Source organism: Camelus bactrianus, chromosome 3 (genome assembly GCF_048773025.1).
Source record: "Camelus bactrianus isolate YW-2024 breed Bactrian camel chromosome 3, ASM4877302v1, whole genome shotgun sequence".
NCBI classification, from domain to species: domain Eukaryota; kingdom Metazoa; phylum Chordata; class Mammalia; order Artiodactyla; family Camelidae; genus Camelus; species Camelus bactrianus.
Genome location: NC_133541.1, coordinates 143500968 through 143523733, shown reverse-complemented (window position 1 = coordinate 143523733; position 22766 = coordinate 143500968). Strand labels below are relative to the sequence as shown.

General features: G+C 34.4%; 1 protein-coding gene and 1 long non-coding RNA gene across 2 annotated transcripts; both read left to right on the top strand.

Moving 5' to 3' along the window:
* The first annotated feature begins 1476 nt into the window (after positions 1–1476).
* Positions 1477–8150, top strand: LOC141577251 (uncharacterized). Its single transcript, XM_074361411.1, has 3 exons — positions 1477–1560; positions 5638–6314; positions 7788–8150. The coding sequence occupies exons 1-3, from the start codon at positions 1477–1479 to the stop codon at positions 7855–7857; spliced, it is 831 nt and encodes a 276-aa protein (XP_074217512.1). The 3' UTR covers positions 7858–8150.
* A 223-nt stretch (positions 8151–8373) lies between these two features.
* On the top strand, positions 8374–19258 carry LOC141577181 (uncharacterized). The gene is made up of 8 exons (XR_012505880.1): positions 8374–8460; positions 9761–9826; positions 10636–10699; positions 12027–12094; positions 14055–14186; positions 15537–15644; positions 17531–17634; positions 18015–19258. It is a non-coding gene; the product is annotated as an uncharacterized LOC141577181 (long non-coding RNA).
* Positions 19259–22766: the final 3508 nt, after the last annotated feature.

Below are 22766 nucleotides of genomic sequence, written 5' to 3'. Positions count from 1 at the left end.
AAGACAGCTTCTTGAAATTTATGTTTTGTAGAAAAGTCATCCTGAATTTTATATTCTAGAAATAGCCAAAATATTATACAAGTATTAAATAAATGAAGTTATCTTCAGTGATATAAAGAATGAGGGGTTTAATGCCTGAAAAACACATCTGAAGGAAAAACAAAAGAAAGTCACACAAAAAAATGAAAATAAATGAACAAAGTTTTATGTGGAAAACAAAATAGACAGTCATAAATAAATTAGTCAATAATACATATGGATAAGCCTAAATTGAGTCAATTTTCCTATTAAAAGACATTAAAATTCATAGATTCTCAGATATTTGGGGGGAATCTCTATGATATTTGCAAGAGGAACACTTAAACATGCTACAAAAATTATTGAAAATAAAATATGGAAAAAGAAACACCAGAAAGAAATACCTATTACTATAAAAAGTAGTTATATCAGTTTTAGATTTAAGCAACATAAAAGAGCAAGGGTAAATATATTGGAAATGTCATGTTTTATTTCTCAGTTTGGGTGGTAGATTAATGGATATATATTTTATAATCATAACCTGTATGTATCAAATGTTTCATAATTTAGAAATGCAAATAAAAAAATATAATCAAATCTTACTGTAATGTAGCAAATAATTAAACATTTTTTTGCATGTATTTCCTGGGTATTAGTTATGTGTGTGTATGTTATATATATGAATGTTTTTGTCCTAGAATCAAATTATGCACACAATTTTGCTCTATGAACATTAGACATTCTATATTGAGAATCCCTTATGGTTTTAAAAGACTTTAAATATAATTAATAACAAAGTAAATTTTTATTTGTGAAAACCATAAGAAATATAATTACTCAGCTTTACTGATGCTGTTACATTGTTTTTAATGCTTCACACTGGCATTTTTCTATTAAAATAACCATTCTAATATCTCTTTATTTATGCATTTGAAACGACTTTAACTTTGTAATTAAATTCTCAAAAATCTTTAGTGAATAATATAGGTTATGAAATTTAGAGACAGAAAAAATATTACTCACAAGCCCATAATTAACTAAATTTAATCTTTGATATAGATACTTCCAGAACGGAATCATTAAAAATATACTCAATATTGTAATCATAAATTTTGCACAGAAATTTTAAAATGTTTTACATATCCAAGAAGTCATTAACTCTGTTTTCCTTTTCTTCTTTTTCCCCACTACTTATACCTGATATGGATCAGTCTTGAAGGGATCATCAAGAGGACATGACTGCTGGAATGTGTTTCACTTGCCTTCTCTGAAGAAGCCCTACCAAGTACTTAGCCTTGTGACAGTAATGTGCTTGTTGCCAAGACTATCCGGACAGTATTTTAAGGCTTCTATATAAACTTTTAAGATTCTGGTGGGGTTGCTAGGAGACTCTTGTGGCTGCTCAAGACAAGTCTCATAAGTAAGTTATCTTGCTGATAAGACCTGCCACCCACTAAAATGCAGTGCTCTGCTTCTTTCTATGGCCTCTCCTTCCCCTCTGTGTTGGACCAGTTCGTGGATCATCAAGCAGACTGGGCTGAAGTACATCCTCCAGCAATTCTCTCTGTGAAGTTGTCTGGGTGTAAATTTTTTGGCATCCTTTTTATTTCTAGAAGTGTATTTGTTTATTATTCTCACAACTGCTAATTTGTCCAGATGCATAGTTTTAAGCTTAGAGTGATTTATCTTCCATTCATCATGATGAAAATGTCTCTCCTTACACAGATTCATTATCACGGTGGCCCAGTTTTTTTTTTTTTTATTTCAATTCGAAATTATATAGGCAGAGGTATCTTTTCATCAATTGTGACATCAATGTTTTGAACAATTTTAATATACATGCTGTTTACTGAAATAAAATTATATAACATAAGAGTTGTGGGTTAAGTTTTATTTGGGGCTAAATGAGGACTATAATCTAGGAGACAGCACCTCAGATGGCTCTGAGGAACTTTTCTGAAGAGGCAGGGGGAAACTCAGTATTATATATGTAATTTTAGTGAAGGGGAGTATGTGCAGTCAAACACACATTGAGTTCTTTTGCCAGTTATGAGGAGCAGACATCACTGTTAATGAATTTAGTGCTCTTCTAGATATAAGGAGATGCAAGAATTGGGGCTCATAAAATTTTCTCCTGAAAACATCTATCTGAATCACTATTTTGTCAGTTTTCCCACAGCACAAAGTGCCCCATTCCTAATCTCCACCTTGAACTTTCAGGGAGTGTTGGAGGTCAGCGGCTACAGTGGCTCGTGATTGGTTACAGTACCAAGCAGAAGTAGATGGCAAATGGTATAAATGATTATTCTCCTTAACATTTTTATTTGAATTATTTTTGATCACTTTTTTCTCCATTATAATTTTATATTTTACTTGAAAATATAGACTTATGATTGATAAAAATTCACTGTTAAATCTTTTATTTGTAAATATTAGAAAAGAAAGTTATTTTTGCTATCTCAACTTTTTTATACATTTTCTTTTAAATGTATCTGTGTTATTAACCATATAATAATCAATAATGCAAATTGATATAAAGTAACATGCATTTACAAAATCAAACAAGTTAGACTGAAATATCATTTTAAGAATTATTTTTATTTATTGGCATTTATTTTGAAATATTTTCAAAATAGACGTGATCCTCACTTTGTCTACCTGTAGATTCAATACCCTTTAACATAGCATTTATATAATCTTGTCTTACTTCTTACATTTTAAAAAATGTATCCTTTTCTTAGTACTTACTATTATTTTTTTAGGATAAATATATAGTTACCATTCCTTCTGATTCTTTGAATGTCTTAGTATTACTTTGGCTTAACTACAAACATAACAACCTTAGTGGTAACACAATTATAGAATTATAATATTTTCCTCAAAGCTTTATAGCTATTTCCATAATATATTGTGGCTAGTCAGTCTTTAATAGAAGAAGACAAGGCTATTCTTTGTTTCCTCTAGAGAAGTAATTTTGTTTATATTTTTTTCTAGTCCACTTTTAAATTTAACATTTTGAAATAGATATAGATAAATATCTATTTTGCATTATAATTAAGCTTTAAACATGGTATATTCTTTTACTTATGTTGCTATGCCTATTCCCTGCCCTGGGAACAGATCTGGGTATCCAACAGTTTGGCACATTTTCTTGGTTGTTCTCTGATTGCTAAGAGTCAGGTCATACCCATATTTTAGCAACTGCACTGGATGACTGAATTTCTAATATTATTTCCTTCTTTTGAGCTGCAGTTTCATTAAATTTATGTATTATTTATTGTAGAAGCAAATAAAAGCTTATATTTATAGGTAAATGGCATAAGTTTTAGTGGAATGTGGAGGTCACAATACACATGTTTAGTTGATATAGATCTTTACTCTAAATAATGATGAAATTTTTTGATGTTAAGTTGCCTTCCTGCTTTCCTTCCCTCTTCTTTTCTTTCTTTTTGATTGGTATTTTTTGCTCTAAAGTTTATTTTTTTGGCAAAATCTTATTTGAATTGATACAGAGATGAAGGATACACACACACACATAAATGTCTATATAAACTCTACTAAATAAATAATCATAAAATCCCTGTTTCTCAAATCAATTCAAAATATTTTAAGAATGCTGCTTTCCTTGAATTAAACTTAATTCTTCTCCTCACTTATTTATTAAGCAGCATTCCTTTGTCATGCAGTGACTATAGCCTTGTTCTTCCTGTAAGTAATTGTGTTTTATAAATTTGTAAGCAACCAGAGTGAATTCAGAATTTGTTAAAGATTTACAAAAAATTGACATGATCTTAACCACATGCTGCTATTGCCAATATGCCCTTTAGAGTGATGTTTTTACTAAAAGCAATGTCTGACTCCTTCACATTCCTACAATAATGGCCTTATTATTATACTACAAAAGATGACATCTTCAAACAAAAAATGTCTAACTCTATAACAGTATTCCATGAATTCACTTATTACACAATATTAACAAGCTGCTTAAAGAATGAATCAAAACCATATAAGATATTATTTCTCATGTATTGGAAAAAAATTATACGATGAAGTAAATTAAATCTAGTAGTGTGAAAACATTCTAAGCCTTTCTAATGATAAAAAATTTAAACGTAAAATATTCTACTACAAAAATGCTTTCAGAGATGTTATAAATGGTGAGAGGATGTATATATCATATATAGTTTTCTGTTTTTGAATTTGATTATGTTATAGCAATGGAACAGTGTAATATTAAATTTTAAAAAATGCATATCAAATGAAGATATAAATTAACCTCAAATTTGGGTTGTAAATAATTTTATATTTAGCTTTCAGTTTTCTTTATGTGTTTTTATATAATTTCAGGAAAATAATTATCATATATAAATGTACACATCTGAGTCTTTATCTAATATGTCTCAATCTCAAGAGTTCTAAAACCCCTCAATTTCCTTCTTTGCTTCCTTCCTCTATCCTTCTTTCCTTTCTTCTTTTCTCCCTTCTTTCCTATTCCTTTATTGGTAATTTGGGGTATAAAAGTTAATTGTTGGCAATATTTTATCAGAACTTTTAATGTGAATGAAGGATGAGAGATATATACATATATACACAAACACATATAGAGATGATCCTACTTGGAATAAATATTCCCATATTTCTATGAAAAATTATGAATGCATTTAACTATAGTATGTTATTCCTTAACATTTTTCATAATATACAGTATATGTACTTACAACTTTATACTGTGAACTTAATTGTTTAATATCTACCTTCATGCATGGAAGAGTTTTTATGTTATTATAAAGCATACATTAATAATTTGATAAAGGAGAATTACATGGTGTTAAGAAATTGTGTTAATGTAATGGGCTTTATGAATTCACAAATTAGCTGAGCACTGAGAGTGATTGGAATTAGACAGGCAAATCTCTTGAGGGGAGTAGGGCATTGATGTGTAAAAGATTATTCCTGAGAGTGAGAATAGCATGTGTATGGCCCTGTAGCATGAGGGAACATAGTAAGTACGAGGATTGTAAGACGTATATCTATGGTAATGATCATGAAGGTGAACAAGGAGTGATTTGAGGCAACTAACAAGGGTAAGGCCAAATATATAACAGTCAGCATATTACAGCAGGCTGTCCGGCGAGCCGGCCCTCCGCCCGCGCCGCGGGGTGGGCTAGAGCCCCGCGGGGGTCTCGGGCTCCCAGCACACTGCCCCGCCTCCCCGCCACCCGCTAGGCGTCGTCCGGGGACGCCCCTCGCCGAGAGAGACCCTCAATCACAAGTCACCCCGCCCTCCCCACCCTCCTCGCCGTGCCACGCAACCCCGCCCCCGAACCGCCCTCCCGATCTCCCTGCAGTAGCCCTCGCCCCTCGCCGTGAAGAAGTGACTCCAGCAGCCGTGGCGGCTCTTTGGGCCCAAGGGGCTGGCGCGGCAGCCATTGGCGGAGGCCGCTGCCTCAGGCTGTCAATCCCGCGGCCCGGCCCCGCCCCACCGGCGGAGCGTGGCAGGACGCAGGGCCGCGGGGGCTGTCGGGACGGCTCCAAGATGGCCGCGCGCTTGGGATCCGCACCTGCTGGCGGCCTCGAGCCCCGTTAACTGCCACCGCTGCTGACCGGAGCCGCCAGTAGGCCTGGCGACTCCGTGGGCTGTCCCCGCGGGGCGGGAGGCCGCCATGGCGACCCTGGAAAAGCTGGCGAAGGCCTTCGAGTCCCTCAAGTCCTTCCAGTGGCCGCCGCCTCAGCCCCCTCAGCCAGCACCGCAGCCGCCGCCGCCTCACCCGGTACCGCCGCCGCCTCAGCCCCCTCAGCCGGTACCGCTGCCGCCTCAGCCCCCTCAGCCGGCACCGCAGCCGCCGTCGCCTCAGCCGGCACCGCAGCCGCCCCCGCTTCAGCCCCCTCAGCCGGTACCGCAGCCACCGCCGCCTCAGCCGGTACCGCCGCCGCTTCAGCCCCCTCAGCCGGCACCGCAGCCTCAACCGCCGCCGCCGCCGCTTCAGCCCCCTCAGCCGGCACCGCAGCCTCAACCCCCGCTGCCGCCGCCTCAGCCGGTACCGCCGCCGCTTCAACCCCCTCAGCCCGCACCGCAGCCGCCGCCGCCTCAGCCGGTACAGCCGCCGCCGCCGCCTTAGCCGGTACCGCCGCCGCTTCAACCCCCTCAGCAGGCACCGCAGCCGCCGCCGCCTCAGCCTGTACCGCCGCCGCCTCAGCCCCCTCAGCCGGTACCGCCGCCGCCGCCTCAGCCGGCACCGCAGCCTCAACCGCCACCGCCGCCCGTCCACCGTGAGTCAGGAGCCGCTGCACAGACGGTGAGTCCCTGCGGGTCCCTCCCCAGCCCTGCGCGGGTCTCCGTCCCTCCCTCGGCCTCCCCCGAAGGCCCCGAGGCGGTCCGGGCCCCAGGCCTCTGCTTTCCCGGCTGCGAAACTCGGGAAGGAACGGGGCTGTGTTGTGATCCGAGGCCGCGCGTCCCGTTCGGCTTCCTCTGGGCCACTCCCCACCCCTCTCCGGGCCAGGTGTAACATTTTGTCTTCCCTTTTCAACTGAGGGTTTAAAACAGTGTTTCAGATAACTGTCAAAACGCTATGCATGCAAAACCCTACGTTAACTTAAGGGAAGGAGTAGGAGAGAAGAGGGGAAGGAGCGAAGTTCACTCGTCACTTCTGTGGGGGTGGGTTAGATGGTCACAGTGGTGAACGCTTAACTGCTACATGGCCCCGTGCACTTACCAGCATAATCGTTACTGTTACTAACCCCGGACAGCACTGGTGTTAAGGAGGCATGACCATGGACCTTGTGCTCATTGAGCTTAATTTTACACAAACTAAGATTTCCACAGAATCAAGACAGGCAGTAAATGCCAGCTGCAGAGGACAGCTTGTGCAGGGTTGGGGAACAGCATGGCATGATCAGAACTTTAGTTTGACTGGCTTGAAATGTAGAGGGAAAGGGAAACTTCACACTGATGAATCAGAGAGGAGATAGCTGTTTTTATTAAACTAAAATGGTTAAATGAGCCTTGTTGGTTAATGATTTGCCTTAGCAATGTGAATTTGGATTCTGCAAGTATTTTATAAGTTCTGTAAGAAGCTTGTTTTAAAATTTCAAAACTCTTAAGATATTAGAAGTTCAGTTTTATTTTATAAGAATTTTTTAAAAAGTGTTTATTTAACTCAATTAGAACTGAGTTCCTTTAACATAGACTTTATTATCTCATGTATTAATACCCTCTAGAGGTACACAATGAAAAATGTGATTTATAAACAGACACATACAGACACAAGGAAAACAGAGTATGTAGCTTCAGTAACAGTTTAAGAGAAAAGTCAGAAACAGAAATTTTCCCTGGTCAAAATATCAAAAAAAGCATCTGGGGCTTATATCCTTTAATTGATTTGAGCTCTAAATGGACAAATACACAACTTTTTTTTTTAAATTGCTAAGAACAAGATTCTTTTTCACGTTGAATAATGATTTTGAAGTTTAAATAAATACCAACAATAGAGCTATGAGGGCGAAAAATATAAAATACTGATTTTTTTTTTTAATCTCACCGTAAGGTGCATTCTTAAATACATAGGAGAGAACTGTCATGATTTGCGCAACTCGCTTGCAAATAGTTCAACAGTATTAACAATGATTGAATTTAGATGGTGGGCATATGGGAATTTATCATCCTATTAAACAGTTTTCTGTACTTCTGAGACTTAGAATAAAACATTGGAAGGAACCTGTTAGACATAATGCTCTATGTGAAGTAATTTATTCCCTTTGTGAAATTCTAGGAAGGTTAAAATGCATGTTCATAACATCAAGAAAATCACAAGCACTTACGATGTAATCAGAACTACCTGAGGATCTGTGAAAATTGTTGAGTTGGTGAATTTTTTAAAATGTCTTAAAACATTTTGTTTTTACAAAGATTACAGGAGTAAGAGAAGATAAATTTTAATGAACTCTTAATATTTTTTTCCTGGTTGATGTGATATAATTAAATGTGGGGAAAAAAGGTAAATTCTAAAAGGAGACACTACCTTGATGGTTTTCTATGGTGGAAACTCAAGCAGGAGGAAGTTTAATTTAAAAACATAAATTACTGCTCTTTATAATACATTCTAAGTTGTCATTCTTTTGAATGCCTTCCTTTCCAAACAGGTGTGTTATTCTGGGAGATCATCAGGACTTCTGGGTATTTGGAGGTACTGACCTAACCAGTGGAACTGCTGATTTATAAGAAGTTGTCCAGAGTTTTGGAAAACTGATTAGTAGAGGTAAATAATGTTTCCTTGGCAAGTGATGACAGAAAGTGACTTGAGTGAATTTTCCTTTGTTTTTAGGCAGATGTACCTAACCATGTATGTTAACAATGATTACAGGCTGGAGACCGAGAAGAACTACCATTTTTGCCAGCTGGGATGCAGAAAAATTTGGACTTCTGGGTTCCACAAATGGGCTGAGGTAACTAAGACAGAAAACGTATCTTCTTGGTCAACATGTATCTCAGGGTAATCACAGATGTGTTCCATTACCTGATATTGTTTTAATTTGGATAAATACTCAAGAAAATTTAAGAAATAGAGTTTGCTTTTGCTTTTACATCAGTTTGGTAAAACAGAACAACCTCTTAATTACTAAGTACAAACCAAGTTTTTCATTATTTTTAAAATATTTTAGTTTCTATTTGTATTTGTTTTGTGATAAGTAAGTAAAATCTGTAAGCTCAGAAAATAGTCAAACCTAGGAAGCTGCTTCTGACAAGTGAATTAGCTTATTGAAAATCTGATATAGATCCTTGGCATTAATTTTCAAGTTTTTACAGTTTCCTTGGATTTCTTCTATCTAGGAAAACAACATGCTCTTTTAAGATGACTATACTCTGATTATAGTCTCTCCTTTATGGATTCCGTACTAAATTGTAACCATAGGTATATTTTACCATTTACAAAAGTGCCTGATTGGGAAGTATAATACAATGATTTTGTAAATTGAATTACTCTAAAATTTCAAGGATTTATTTTTAATTCAATTATGATTAATTTTCATTTGTCACTGGCTCTTAATGCTTTATTTTAAAGTGTCTTTCATAGGCCCCCTTCTTTCATCTTCTTCCCTTAGGCTCTCTGTCCAGTAACTCTAAGTTCTTACATGTTCATGGTAGGCTTGTGTGTTTTTTTTAAAGGCAGGTGCACCAAAAAGCACTTTCCTGTGACTATCCTCTGTTTTGTTCATCATTTATCAGTCCAAATTGTATAGAATTGATTTGAAGAATGCCATATCTTTCTTATCATTGTATCTGGTTTTTAAAATGCTTTCCTTCTGACTCATTTCTGCATACTTTAAAATAATAATATGAATCAAATAAGTATGGGAATAAAATCACAGTTACTTGTATCACATTTGATTCCATGTATATTGCAAAGTCTTATTATTATGTTGGTGTTATGAACATGCATTTCATAATACACTTATTTACATGAATCAGATCTTATTCATTAAGGTCATTTACTTTTAGAAATATGTAATTTCTTGTGAATACATGTATATAGAAATACATGTGTCTTTCTATAATTTAAGCAGCTTAGAATACAGATAAAATAAATCCAAGATACAAGATAATATGCCTTACATTAATTTAAATTCATGTGAGTTAAAAGACAATTTGAATATTGTTTCCCATTTTCTACTAGCTTCTTGATCATATTCAGCAGCACATTTACCTTTACATATAGTTAAGGAATCTTTTTTATTTCTACTGTAGCTTTGTCATAATGGAAACTCTGCAGCAGAATCAGCTGTCATCTATCCCATGTGGCCAAGTGCAGAGGTGAGAATTCTCATTTGTGGGATGACCACTCACAGCTTTAAATGTTTTTACTGTAACTGCTCTTATAAGGTAGCAAGCTAGAGAGAGAGAGAGAGAGAAACAGAGAGAAGAAGAGAGTTCTCTCTGCATATTCCCATGTGTGTGATGGCATTAGTCTTCTTCTGCTGTATTTTTCTAGAATGTGTGTGCGTGTGTGCATGTATGTGTGAGAGAGAAATGTCTTGTCTTTGTCCTAATAGCCACTCTTCTCTCCCTCTAGTTTTTTCTCTATCCTCCCCTCCTTTCTTTTTCTTTTTCATCAATATCTTCTCTTTCAAAAAATTCTTGATAAATCAAATTTCCAACTTCCTCACTTTTAATATGGTAAAGTTACTTGGATCCCCAACGTCAAGGGATTTCATACTTTAATGTCTGTAAGGATTGCCAGGGACACCTTTTAAAAGTACACATTTCCAGGCCTTACTTTGAGCAGTTCTCTTCCAGTAGATCCAGGGTGAGGCTGAGCATCTCCGAGCCTTCCCCCTTCATATTATGGTGCAGGGGATCAGGGGCAGTTTTCCTCTGGGTCTCCGTGCTGTTGCTATGAAAAGTGGCTACAGCATCACTAATATTTTTCTTTCTTGTTTTAATTGCATTAATATTATCAAGCAGTTAATAGCATTTTCTTAAAATTATGGTCAAAGGCATAGGCGTTTGATTTATAATGGTACCTGCAAACCACTCTTTTACTGAATTAATTTGTTTGTTTTGCTTGTATTTCCACAATTGTAAATGCTGTGAGTTAAGTGACTGCTTTGCTTCAACTACAGGAGAATGTGAAAACACTCCAGGAGAGAGAAGTTGCATATATCAATGCAGACTCATACACAGAAGGTAAATTTTATTTCAGATTGTCATTAAATAGTATACCAGTATTTAAGTCTATCAACTCCAACTCATAAACTAGGATTATCCTCTTTCTATGAGATGCCTCAATAATACGTCCATTTCTCCATTTTACCAGAGAGAACATTATTATGATTCAAATGAATCAATATGATTCATAACTAAGCTATTGATCCTAATTTCTTTAGAATATTTACCATTTGCCTATCTTGGATTACTACTTAAACCTTTAGTACTTTTGACATTCTTCCTGTGGAGCTATTTTTAAAAGTTGGAGTAAAATATTTCATACAGAAATAGTTCCTGTATGTATTGGACCAACTCTGAAATAAGCACCCACTACAGACTTCCTTTTGACCCTGACATGTGGCATGTTCATCTGTAGGCTTTCATCATATTATGGTTATTTCTAGGTAAGTGTCACAGGACACATGTTAGTTACTGACATGCTCTAGTCTAAAGTCTTGATATTGAATTGAATGAATGAATAAAAACATGAAAATTATGGCCTTACCACTTCCTTTGCCAAGGACCCCTAGGTACTGCTGCTGTAATGAGCAATGGCCCTTACTGTTACTGCAGGAGCTGCGGCCTTACCAGCAGAGTCCGCCTCTGCAGTCTCCTATCCCGAGTGTGTGCTGCAGCCTCTCTGGCTCCTGCAGAGTTATTTCCACCTTGTGTTTTAGTTTTAGCCAAACTGTTTGTCTGTCTGTCTATTTATCTACATACCTATCTATCTATTCTAAAATCTTATTTATTTGTTTTTACTGAAGTACATTTGATTTATAATATTAGTTTCAGGTGTACAGCAAAGTTACACAGTTATACATATACATATACATATATATTTTTAGATTCTTTTCCATTATAGGTTATAATAAGATACTGAATATAATTCCCTGTGCTATACAGTAGGTCCTTGTTGTTTATCTGTTTCATATATAATAGTGTATATCTGTTAATCCTGAACTCCTAACATCTCTCTTCCCTTCCCCCTTTCTCCTTGGGTAACCATAGTTTCTTTTCTATGTCGTGAATCTATTTCTGGTTTGTAAATAAGTTCATTTGTATCATTTTTTTGTTTGTTTACATTCCACATATAAGTGATATAATTTGATATTTGCCTTTCTCTGTCTGACATACTTCACTGAATATGATAATCTGTAGGGTCCACCCTATTTTTAATTCTCCAGGAATGATGCCTTCAATTTGAAATCTGTTATATCTTGTTTAGAATTAGAAAATAAAGTTAGAATTAAATACAGGTTTGAAGTCCATTTGGAGGTGTTAAAATACTCTCTTATTTATTTTGCAGGCAATTATACCCTCAGAGTTGACTGTACACCTCTTCTTTTCCAGTTGGTATATAAACTGACAAAAGAGGTATGTAAATAGATCTGTCATAATGTTTTCTGATAAGTAGATAAGTCAATAACTTTTGTTTTCTAAATTACTAATATTTAAACTGGTGACAGACATAGCTGATTTGTATAAATAACAAATCAGAACGAGCTTTAATACACTTCTTATGTGACATAACTATGAGAACAGTAGTGCTACTCTCTGTTCTAATAATAGTTCCTAATAATTGTATACATTTGTTAAAATGTGCAGGGTCTATTGTTTCATGGGGCAGAGTCTCTTTGATGTAACAGAAAGAATACTGAGCTGGGATGGGGAAGCCTTGGCTGTGAAGATTGCCTTGGCTATTCATTCATTCATTCATTCAGCAAGTATTTACTGTGTGGTTACTATGTATCAGGTCCTATGAAATGAATTCTAGCAGCAACAGTGATAAAAGGACAAGGTTACTGAATCCAAATACTTTGTAATCTAGAGAGGCCACAGACCTGTAAATGAGGACTTATACTTCACTTGAATATTGAATACTATATACAGTGGAGGAGAGTTGCGGAAGAGAGAAGCTAAGACCCTGGGGTAGCTGGTGAGGTTGGAAAGCATTAGAAGGTGTTCACAGAAAGATTAGTGGTTAGGCTGTAAAATGGAAGGATGTGAAAGTGGGGAGAAGGTTTCTCCTCAGAGGACACAAGACCTAATAAAGACATGGATGTGTGAAAGAACATTTCCTGACATCTGGGTAATGCAATATAACCTAAATGTAAGGTGTTGGTGAAAAAGCTGGTAAGAAACGGGGCCTGACACATAGGCCTAAATGTTCATATATCTGGTGATGGAGAAATTAAAGAATCTTTAACAAGTTTGTACATTATCATTTTTATTCATTAGAAAAATTACTCTGTGTCAGTGCAGTGAATAGGTTAAGCTGTAGTAAGTCTAAAAGCAAAATGGAAATAATTCCACATACTTATTTAACACACAGGAATAAATACTAGTTATTGATGTAAAAAGTACTCTGAAAATGCTAATGCACTCTAAATCTCTAAAAATTAGGTGATCTACTCATTGAGAATATGTGTGCTTCATTTAAATAACCCCCTATTATAGAATTTAACTGTAGAAATGTTTCTTTCAAGTAGGTATCACTTAGATGACAGTGGGAAGTAGATGTCACATCTCTGTGGTCCTGTTTCCCAATCGCCCTTCATCTTGCCCTGTCCTTTTCACTGTTAGTGTCTTTAACATCTCATCCTCCCAAGTGAGCATCCTCCCATGCCCATCACAACTCCCACCATACTGGGAAGCTTAGGTCCTTGATCCTTTTATTGAAATGTCCCATAAAAACATCTTATCTAAAAGCACGCTGTAAAGACAGCCCTTGTTGGGGAATCCTTCTCAGGAGATACATTTACACTGTGTCCTACAGAGGAGGCTCCTGCCTTTATAGGAGGGGTAGTAAGAATTTTAGGGCCAAGAAGGAGAAGCTTAGGTCTATCCCCTTTGTACATTTATTTAATAAGTATTAAATGTGTAAGTGGTTACCATAATGACAGGATAAATCAAACATAGATTCTGCTATTAGTGTGTTACCTGTGTAGCCAGGAGAGACTATGATGAAGAATTTTCAAATCCAAAATAGAGATTAAAATCACCAAAGTGAATACAGATAAAAGTGTGGGAAGCAAAAAATAAATATCTTAGTTTATTATTTTACATGTTGGAATTAAACAGCCTGCTTAATGGGAAATTGCAAATTTTTTTTCCAATTTTAAAGCCTCTTTTATGTTAATTTGAATTTAATTTGCATGCCACTTGTATTAGATACAATATATTTGTCTTTCAGAGTTTTTGTTTTAGGTAGTTTTTTAACAGTTTAACTGGGAAATTAAAATGTATCTTTAGAAGTTACATTATCAGGATGAACTAATTAATTGTCCAGAAGAGAAGAGTGAGATTTTATAATCTTTTTTGATTTGATTGTCAGTGGAGGAATCAGACATCATTCATCTGGAGAAATGCTGTTGGTTGCTGAGGGCTCAATCCCGAACTGGATGATTTGATTTAGAGACATTTGGCCCATTGGCTTCACCACCAATTTGTCCATCTCTGAGTGAAGGTGGGAATCCTTCTATTTTCTACAAATGTTCTTTGGTAAACACGTGAGCCTTTTTCCACCTTTGGAGCCTTGTGTAAGTCGGTTTACCTTTCTGCACCTGAATATTCTCATATATAAAATCAGTTTGACCAAGACAATCATTATGAAACTGTGCTCCAGTGTGGTGCCTCAGCATCTGGTGCAAGGTCAGGGTGGTGGACACTAAATAGGCAAAGCTCTAGCTTCCACACGTGACCTCACCTCTTCCTCAGCTGAGTAGTGTCTATTGTATTTCTTTTATATAGAAGAAGGTTCCACTGCTGTATCCTTCCCCCACCCTTAAAAAATTAAGAAACCACTGGACTAGACCATCTCTAAGGTCCCCACTTAGCTCTAAACTTTTCACTACTATATATATATATTAAATGAGGTTTACAAGGAGTAGTTGTGGCTGATAATCACAAAAACTGTATTTGAAATCTGAAAGCTTGGGTTCTGCTTCTGATTCAGACCTTTTTAAAAAAATTTCTTACTTTTAGCAAGTCATTTAACTACTTCTTAGCTTCAATTTTCTGCTCTTTGAGGGCACAGAATTAGATTCTTGAAATAGACAGTCTGTATTCTTCAGGTTTCTAGTGTGTTTTAGTAATATTTGTTAGGGGAGCTAGAACAGACAGGGCTTCCACTTCAGCAGTGCAGTTATGTTTTTACCTTTTTAGAATTAGAGATTGAGAAATCATTTCATTTGAAAACAAAATGATTCCATTTATTTTTTATGAAAAGTTTAAAAACCACAAGATTAGATTATAAATTGCCCTTTATTTCTGAAATTTAATATATTTATTTATACAGATTAAGTGGTACAATGAAGACGGCAGTACAGAATTTCTTTCTCTTATAATATAGTGTGTTAGTTTTCTTTGCTTCATGAAGGAGTTGTATGAAGCTTGTTAATAACAACACAGTATATCTTTGATAGAGTTCAACTTTTCTTCTTCTTTTTTCTTTTTTCTTCTTAGTCTTTCCGAATTAGGATAATTGTGGTCTCTGACTTTTTTCCAGTTAAATTTTTAAAATATATTTTTATTTTTTACATTCTACAATCACTTTTGACTTTTGGAATTAATATAAGATAGAGACAGGTAGGCAGACAAAACCAAACACTAAATGATAGTATTTTCTTCTAGGAAGTTAAATTTTGGTTATAATTATTCCAGGGGGGAAAAAAAAAAAACTTCCTAAGACAGTGGAAACTACTGATAACTTTTAAAAACTAAGTCAGTTTATGCGAGTCATGCCTCCTTTCATAAGCATGTCATTATAAACAGGAAGTTTGTTGGCTGTGATTTATTCTGTGTTCCTATTTTACAGGTTTATTTAATGCTTTTGGTGAAAATCATGACAGCCACATAGATTTTAAGGAGATATCCTGTGGGTTATCAGCTTGTTGCAGAGGACCTCTAGCTGAAAGACAGAAATGTAAGTGTGTTAAACATCACAAAATTTGGAAGCTATACAGAGAAAAAAATTAGCATCCATTCATGTAAAAAATCATCTGATTAAGGCTTGAATTTTCATCCCTTTGGCAAATAGCAATCTCTTCCTGAGGTTTTACTGAGGTCAGTGTAATGGTTCAATCATCTATTCTTTTTTACTGTGGAGTAATTTAAGATCTTTGTTATTAATAATGGTTGATTTTCCAGATGAATGTACAATTCATGATAAATGAACTACATCATTCATGATGTATTTGAAAATGTTAAGCATATAGAATATATTTTCTGGTAGTCTATATAGAAAATTTGTCTTGCTTAACTTGAATTCCAACTTATTTTCTAGCACTGTGTATATTGATATTAGCAAAATTAAATTTATGATAAAACAATTTTATTAAATACTAAATTTATCTTTTAAACCTAGCTAAAATATTATAGTGTAATTTATAAGCATATTACATTAATAAATTTTAACCATATTTGGTTAGGAAAATGCAGCAGTTTACATTTAATTGGAACCTAATTCTTATATATTCACTAGGGTTATTATCTCTGCATATTTCTAAAATACAGCTTAACAAATACTGCGTATTTTGTGTATGATACTTATTAGTTCAATATTCTTTAGTAATGTTGTACTGTGATGTACTCAGTTAATTTAATAGCATAATTAATACATAATTATTACACACACGGGTGTGTGAAGTAGATAATTATTTAATCTTAAAAATTTAGATTTCTTTTATCTTCCCTGATAGTATACCATTACTCTAACCTGGCTTTGTGATAGATTATTTGTTCACATTAAAGTTCTGGTATTAAAGAGGCTGAAGTCTTTGTTTCTCAATTGAGGTTAATTATTGTCTTAAATTTTTTTTTAATTTATTTTTTGCCAGTGGACTAGTGGAAGTTAACCAACTAGACTAACTAGCAATTTTGCTTATATTGATGTTAATTAGCAAAGTGCTGATATTTCGGATTTTTAGCTTGTTGTATATAAACTTCATTGAAGATTTGAGATTGTTCTTAGGCAAAAATATTGGGTGCACATTAATTACACTGGAGAGGCAAAATCTTTATACAGTCATCTGTCATTATCTGCTGAGGATTGGTTCTGAGACCCCCTCAGATACCAAATCCATGGATGCTCAAGTCCTTATGTAAAATGGCATAGTATTTGCATATAACCTATGCACATCCTCCTGTATACTTTCAATCATCTCTAGGTTACTTGTAATACCTAATACAATGTAATTATTTGTAAATACAATGTAAATGATATGTAAATAGTTGTCAGTGAATAGCAAATTCAAGTTTTGCTTTTGAGAACTTTCTGGGAAAATTTATATATATATATATATATATATATAATTTTTGATCTACTGTTTATACCTGTGAATGCAGAACCAATGGATACAGGGGGCTGACTGTACCAGCTTTTTGTTGATTCTTAATGTAGATGGAATATTTTCAACATTGTAAGAATCAACTCTGAAGTGATCAGTTTTAAATATTAGAAATTAATTTAAAAGCTTGAATTACCTTCTCAAAATCTGTGAGATATTGTATAGTAACTTGGCCCTTCTTTTTCAGTTTGCAAGAAATTTAACTTTAGATTTAGGTGAAGGATAGAGTTCTCTTAGCTGGCTAATGATATAAGGAGACAGACTTGTGAAGTGTACAGGAATTCCTACAAGTTCAAAGGACTTTAATGACACAATCTCCTCCAAATAAGAACTTAATCCAGAATGTAATTGTTTGAGGAACTAAGTAATTTTACTAGGGCAGCTTGTAATAAAATGTATTATACTTCAGAATATGAAAGTAATTTCCCTCCATAAGAGTTTCTTTTCTTTTGTTTGCTTCAAGGTATTTGATTTTGACGGTGATGGAGTTCTCTCTAGGGTTGAACTGAGAGACACGTGGTTGCACATTTAGAGGTCTGGAAGGACAACTGCACCGATGATACCCTGGTAAAGTCTGATTGTATACATCTTCTTGAATGTAAACTTCCAACAGGAATATAGAGTGAAGAATTTTTTAAAAGAGGTTGAGAAAAAGATTTCTTACTACTTCTAGGTTCTATATTATGCTACTCAAAATATTCATAGCCAAAGATGCAAAATTGGGAAGAGAATTTGCCTTAGAAAATTTAATAAACTGAATGTATTATATTAAAAAAATGAAACCACTGGAAAATTGTCATAAATTTTTAAGGCAAACAAGCAATCTATTTCTGTAATTAAAAAAAGAAAAAAAAAGTTGACCGAAAATACTTTATACTTCAGCTACTGGCTAATAAAAATGATACCCTCTCTATCCTAACTACTGATTTGGGTTTCTGTTTTTAAAGGAATTACATGTGGATGTATCCAACATTGTAGAAGATACATAGAATGCACATGACACCACAAAGGTGAGTCTAGCAGAGACTAATTTATTCTTTTCTAAAAATACATTATATTCTGAATTGTTACACATACCTTACATATACATACTTGAATCTCTTCTACATCATCCCTGCTAAATGCTTATTTGGACCTGTGGTTACAATTCCTCCAAGTTGTCCCTAAGGAAAGCCCATTCCACCTTTAAACAACTCCATTAAGTGTTATTCACATAAAAATATTATATTTTATAAGCTAGGCATTTTATAAAAATTAAGTAGAGACAGCCCTTGCCATCTGTAGTTTATAATCTTTACTTCTCCCATTTTAATACATTATGGTAAGACAAAGCTTATATTGAGCAAAAGAAGCCACAGAATAAAAGAACACATTGTACAATTCAATTTATATGAAGTTCTAGAACAGAGACAACTCATGTTAATAAGTGTTACAATAGTGATTTTGGAGATGGGTGATTTAACTGGGAAGGACCATAGGATATCTGGGATGATGGAAATTATTTTTTATTTCAATCTGGGTGGTGTATATAGTTTTAAAATTTTTTTTTTCAATCATATTGGTGACGGTCTGTTCTAAGTTTTTTAACAGCAGCCAGAATAAGTGTATAATAGCAGAAACAAGCATGTACTTTACAAAGAACAAAGCCTTGAATTTTTTTTAGTTTCACAACATTTATTAAAGATATTATAATAGGTTTGCCTTAATGTCTATATATCCCTGTGAAACTGAAGATAATCCATATATGTGAGACACATATGAGTTAATTTGACCCTTTCTATTCAAATGTTGACATGTACCAAGTAGCAGATGGTAGGATGTAGACCATAGTGGTCTTATACAGGCTTAGAAAAATAAGTAACTTTTTTTTTCAATCATAAATCCAGAAGAAATCATCATAGTCTTATTAACTGACACTCAACAGAAATAAATAATAGAAATGAATTTTTCAGGGCTTGATCTTTGTTTGGCAATTCAGATAAATGTCTTCATTTACTTTTCTGCCCAAAACTAAGGTAGCCATTTCTATTTGGTATATATGAAAACAGAAACATAGGAAAGTTTCTGTTAGGAAATACCTTATGTAGAGATACAATTTCCATTGCCTTTTTTCTGGGTGTTTGATAAGTATGGAGGTTATCATCGCTGTCTATTTTTATGTAAGACCGTGTTTCTTCTTATGGCTGTACTTTTGAACATTAAAAAAAAGATCATTTAGCTACTCCATCTCCGTGTAATCATAATAATGAAATGGTAAAAATTTAGAATAGAATTTGGACCTTTCAACCAAACCTATTACCCATATTCACTGGTGACTAGACTGTGACAATATTACCCATTATTTTGTACCATTACATTGGTATTAATATACTTTTATGGAAGTTGCATCATGAAAGCCAATAATTACCATCATAGTGCTTTAAAATCTTTTCTTATAATAAATGGCATTATATATTGAATGAATACATGAATATCATTAATAATAAATATTAAATATCATTAAATAATAAATCATTAGATAATAAAAATATAATTAAGTAATAAAAGCTAAGAACATTATTATTCATCTAGGATTGTTAAGGTGATTGTTCAAAACATGAAGTAAGAAGCATTTGGTTATATTTTTGCCTGCCAAGAAATATTGTCTACTGTATATAAATGTAATTTTTGGTACACTTTGACACCAAAAAAAAAAAATACTGCTTTATTCAACTTGTGAAAGTAATGTTAAATTTTATTTTGAGGAAATGTTAATATAGATACTAATTTATTATATATATTTAGTTTTTTTAAATCTCTTAAGAAGTCTAATAATATTGCCAGATGTTTTAAAGAAGATCTTAGAAAATTGTTAGGGTCAAAGGCATAATCCAGAGAGTTTGGAAAGATGCTTTCAAAGTTAGTAAATAGTCCTTTTTCTCTAACCAGAACCTTTTGTGGGTTCTGTTAGTAAACTTCACCTTGAACCAGAAGATACTGTGAGTTATTTCCCAGGTCTTACTGGAGGAAGAAGATTTTTGGTGATAAATTGCCCACGTTGTGACTACTTCAGAGTTTGGTTACTTTTGAACTTATTCTTGCTGGCCTACTTTCAGATGAACACATAGCATCTACGTTAAATCATTAGTTTTCTTTCAGACAAATGACCATTGCAAGTTTAATAAAACAGATTTTATTCAAATAATATAAGATGAAGATTTAAGATATTCTTAAATATTGTTTCTCTTTCAGAATGGCCATCTTAACTCTAGAGGAATATCATATCTGGAGTGTGAAAAATGTTCTTGCCAATGAGTTTTTGAATCTACTTTTCCAGGTATGTTTAAGGTAAATGACAGAGACCGAGGGCAGTGGTACCAGTAGTTCTACATCTTTTCCATTATGTAGTAGTTAGACAACTAGACTACAAAACCATATATTGTCAAAAGAACTGCATTAACCTGTACACCACCTGCAGATGGTAAGTTAGAGTGTGCGTGCTTCTCAGAGTCACAATGTGCATGATAGGAAAGTAGAGTATAGCTGATAATGTTTATCTTAATATCTCATGATAGAGCAGATTGTAGACACATAGAAAAGAATTTAAAATGTTAAAGCCATTATAATTTGCTATTTTCCTTTACTTTTTTTTTTTTTTTTAAGACCCTTCCTAACAAGTAACGCAGTGTGGACAGAGACATAGATCATAAGTTGGCAGCTGTAAATTTTTCACAAAGTATACAATCTTTCCAGTTAGGAGGTTATTTTAGATGCAAAGCTGTTTCTTAATTTTCTTTTTTTTCCTTTCTTTTTTTTCTTTTTTTAATTTAATTCTTTAGAAGGCCCAAAAAAGATTGAAGGAGAAAGGAGGAAAGAAAAGCTGTCAGGGGTGAACATGAAATCATAAAACTTGCCAGATTTTAACTATTTTCCCAGTTAAAGTAGTTCTCTTTGCTCCAATTTAAAGAAACAACTTATAGTTTCCCATTTTTCATAGTTCTTCATAAATATATGTTGATTTAATAGTATTTTACAGGGTGTGAGTAGGGACAGACTTGAAGTTCAAGATTTGTAAATACTGACAGTATATATAGAATAGATAAACAAGTTTATACTGTATAGCACAGGGAAATATATTCAAGATTTTGTAGTAGCTCATGGTGAAAAAATATGAAAACAAATGTACGTATATTCATAAAGGACTGAAAAATTGTGCTGTACACCAGAAATTGACACAACATTGTAAACGGACTATAACTCAGTAAAAAAATAAAAATAAAGATAAAACTGTTAGAACACTATAAAAAAGTAGTATTTTAGATTTTTCTTATTTTATTCTCCTTTTCTTATAAAAGCACCCCTATGAAGATCAATAAGACTTGATATCTTTATATCTATCATGATCCTCCATTGTAAATACAGAGTAACCTGCCTGTGACACAGCTATGTTAGAATAAATGAAAATTGAACTCTTCCTGACAGCTAATAACTAATGTATATTTAAAGCATATGAAATCTGATAAGCCTATGATACCCATTTAAATCAATCAGTTGCTCTACTGTCAGTTATCAGCCAGGATCTAAGTTGATGTCTTTATAAAACATAAATACATATAAAAATAATATAAACCTACTGTAAACAGAAATGACTTGCTTAGTAATATGAAAATGGTGCAGCTATTTTAATATCATTTAAAATGATGTCCTCAATTACTTTAAGTTATCATTAATTATATAAACATTTTGACCACTTAAGTTTGTGTCTGAGTCATCTTGCAGCTCTTACATAGCAAAGCATTTTGAACTTTTATATTGCCTTTCCTATTTTCTCATGCTTATCAGGGACTTGCATAGGCACTATTTTTTCTATGACTCTATAAACAGATGTATGCCTGAGATTTTCTTTTGTGTCTCAGTGTCTCTAGCATTATATTACTGACAGATTTTTTTGTTGGTTATCAATCTAATTTTTTTCTTGGTATATATAGTCCTTTCAAATATATATATATATATGTAGTCAGTTTACACTGTTGTGTCAATTTCTGGTGTACAGCACAATGCTTCATTCATACATGAACATACATATATTCATTTTCATACTCTTTTTCACCATAAGTTACTACAAAACAGTATTGGATATAGTTCCCTGTGCTATACAGTATGAACTTGTTTATAAATTGGGAGTTTGATTTGCAGGTACTAAATATTAACATTACATTTTATGATGCTCACTTTATCCCATATTCAGACATGCTTTTAAAACTTTATGTTCACTTTATATAAGTAAGCAGACTTACTCTAAATTGTTTTATTTTCTGTCTGTTTCTAAAATAGAATTCGCTAGTAAATTCAGTGATAAAAGCTTGAATTATACTTTTATTTTATTTGCCAAGATCCCACTCCTGGCTGACCATCTTGGGTATTTAAGTATAAAGTAAGTAAATGTCAGTAGAATTAGGAAACCATTCCTGTGGTAATATTATTTTCAGTCCTTTCAAATAAACTCAGTGCCCAATATTTTGCAGAGGAAGCATTCTAAACATGATCAGGGTCTTCTATCTTGTACGTTAGTCAGAAGGTGTCAAATGTTAAACAGTTTGATAAACAGAATAGTGCACCACACTGACCCCTACCTATATCCATGCTCTAATCCTGAAATCTGTGAATATGTTATTTTACATGGCAAAGGGGATTTTGCAGATGTATCAGGTTAAGGACTC

Bases quoted from the DNA above. Each gene is read 5' to 3' on its own strand.
- LOC141577251 (XM_074361411.1), top strand. From the start codon at position 1,477: ATGCAGTGCTCTGCTTCTTTCTATGGCCTCTCCTTCCCCTCTGTGTTG. The intron at 1,561-5,637 runs GTACATCCTCCA...AGCCGCCAGTAG, and splicing joins ATCAAGCAGACTGGGCTGAA to GCCTGGCGACTCCGTGGGCT. The intron at 6,315-7,787 runs GTGAGTCCCTGC...GTGAAATTCTAG, and splicing joins CAGGAGCCGCTGCACAGACG to GAAGGTTAAAATGCATGTTC.